The following is a 2764-nucleotide window of genomic DNA, read 5'->3' as shown; positions in this document are numbered from 1 at the left end:
CGCAAGGTCATAAACATATTCTCCAACGCCTCCGAAGACAGCAACGAAAATGTGGTCTTCACTGCAGCATCCAGACCTTCCATGCTGCGGTACTTCATCGTTTGTTGCAGTGTTTAAATTGAGTTGAAAAACCACGATCTAAAACATTGATCTGGCGACTTGGGTGGTTGGCACGCAATCCGAATACTCCAACCGTCTTGTTTGGAGGCAACAGAAAACTCCACATCGATCGGCGAAATGTGCGGGCGAGCATTGCCTTGTTGTATGACAAGTTGCGGTTAGGGGAAGGTCACCTGGATACCTCAGGTGACCTTCCCCTTACCGCAACTCGTGGTCTTCTATCCCGGGACTGGCACGCCATCGCCCCGGCCGACGGCGGCCTCGGGTTACCATATCTCCCATCCTCAGTCGCTGCGCTCCAACTCAACCATTTCGTCGGGGGACTCCTTCAAATCCGGCGTCACCCTGCCATCACTCCGGGATAGTTGGCACCAGCCCTATCCATCTTTGACTCAGCTCTGCGCGGACAAGGACGAGGCATCGATATCCTTTTCATGCATTTCTTGTCACTCTCCCGCCCAGTCACGAACTCACCGGTCCACAAACTTGATCCCTACCTTCATCACGTACTATCAAACTGGCACTCACACGTCGCCTCCATGACCTTGACAGACTTCCCTGCCAAAGAGCTGACACCGATGCCGTTTTGGGCGAACTTCCTCGTCTCTCCTGGTCGAAAGACGCTCCACGACATCAACACCAATGCAGCTCATGTATCGACCCACCGCCTCTCTTCTATACAAGACTTCCTCGACCAAGGTCTTGGTCCCCCGACTCAGGCGACACTGTTTGACCTCCTCTTACCACCCACCACAAGGCCACGCGCCATCCGATCTAGCCAATTCATCAATCGTCACCTCGCCCCACTCCTCTCTCGTGCATTATTGACCCCAACGGTCCAAATACCTCCTCCTCCCCGCTGCAATGCACTCGTGGCACCTCTCGCATATACTACTCAACCGCGTTTCGGCCGCGTCACTCCGCGAGATGCCGACCTACGCGACCCCACCGATCAACACAACAACTCTCCAAGTCACGACTGCACCAAACTGGTCACGGGTCTGGCGCGAAGAACTCCGCCTGGACCGTCATCTCCTCCCACTCTTCAGTGATCTCAAATTTCGCCTACAACACAACTCGCTCGGCTTCCTCTATAAATTACGATGGCGTCGAGACTAGGTTACCTGTGTCCACAGCTGCACCACCCCCGAGACCGTCCCGTATCTGTTCTGGAGTGCATTACAGCACAATCTGTTTGGTCCCCCTTTCTCCAAGCAATGCACCGACCTTTGGCACATTCACCTGGCCAACACTGATCTTTACCGACTCGTATAAACCACCTCGTGCGAGCCAGAAACATTACCGCCTGGAACTCTTCATCTTGCTCGGCTTTGTACGCGCGGTCGTCTTTCGTCAACTCTGGGCCGCACGCAACAGTCTGTCTGCTATATCGGGCCTGCGACCACATCGCTTCGACTGCCATCATTGCACAAACATCATCCTTCATCCAGCTACTCGTTCAATCATACCTTTCATGTGTGGCCACCCACAAAGACGGTGCCCGCCGCTGCTACCGCATGCGCACACTTGCAACCCGATGCGGCGTGCTTTTTCTCGAACCGTCACCGCGACCCTTGCACCTTTATCCTCATCAACAGCACCATCACATGCGCCTGTTCTAGCCTTGACGCACCTCGACGCTCTCCCGCCCCGGTCGCTCCCATGCCAGCACTCCTCTGAATCTCCTCCTTCCGAACAGCCCGACGAACCGTTCCCATCCGAGCGGCAGCCCCTTCGGTCCGCGCCTCTCTTCTACGCGTCGCCTGACACACCACTACTCACGACAACACCCGATTATCTCTATCAGCACATACATTCTTACCGTTGTCATCAACCCGACGACATGTCACACGCAATGTGTCCACACCACCACACTCCACCACCACCTCTTCTTAGAGATCCACCGCGACACTCAACTCACACTCGACCACACTCCAGTCCAGTATCATCCTCAACTTCAACGCAACACTGAATTTTCAAGTTCGATTCAAAATTACAAAATTGGCGATACCTCCACCCAAAATGAACCAGCTCCTTTCGCGCCTTGCTTGCACCAAGTTTCATTTGACGACCAAGACCTTTGCTGCTTTACCTCACCCTACACTGCACTCGTTCATCACAACCCTCCGCTTGTCCAAGTCAAACCTCAACTGCGGCTATTACCCTTTGCCGCCTTCCCAACTTGCAACCACCCCTTAAGGGCTTGCCGCACTTGGTCGCAACACCGATTAAACCTTGCACCACCGAACACTCACGCGCTGACGCCAACTCCCCTGCTTGGTAACTACGCAAAACGCATGGGCACCTGCCACGTCTCCTCATGCACTCATACCTGATCATTCAACGCAAACGCCTGCTCCCGGGAGACTTTTGCTGAAAGAGCCCACCCCAAATCCAATATCAACGATCGTACACACACAAGCATACACACAAGCCCACGGCGACTATCCCAGGGAAGGGAGCTGCCACCCCCACGACGCTGCTTTCGATGTTCAAGGGTGGCAGCCCCGCCACACCGTCCACGGCGCCCCCACCAGCCGCCACGAGGACAATCCACACATCTCACCTGCACATCAACGAACGACCGTCTTCCAGGCCGAATCGCTGTTGACCGTCAATGAACAAAATGTTCGCCGTCGTCTGC

General features: G+C 54.8%; 1 protein-coding gene across 1 annotated transcript; it reads right to left on the bottom strand.

The window, feature by feature from the left end:
• Positions 1–1113: 1113 nt before the first annotated feature.
• On the bottom strand, positions 1114–1543 carry H310_15015 (hypothetical protein; the record flags this gene model as incomplete). The annotated part of the gene is made up of 4 exons (XM_008882995.1): positions 1114–1185; positions 1245–1289; positions 1348–1362; positions 1424–1543. 4 exons carry the CDS (start codon positions 1541–1543, stop codon positions 1114–1116), a joined length of 252 nt encoding a protein of 83 aa, XP_008881217.1.
• Between the last annotated feature and the right edge of the window lie 1221 nt (positions 1544–2764).

The sequence above is a fragment of the Aphanomyces invadans genome (genome assembly GCF_000520115.1).
Source record: "Aphanomyces invadans strain NJM9701 unplaced genomic scaffold supercont1.130, whole genome shotgun sequence".
NCBI lineage: Eukaryota > Oomycota > Saprolegniomycetes > Saprolegniales > Verrucalvaceae > Aphanomyces > Aphanomyces invadans.
Note: the sequence above shows the minus strand (reverse complement) of the source record. Positions and strands in the feature narration are given on the sequence as shown.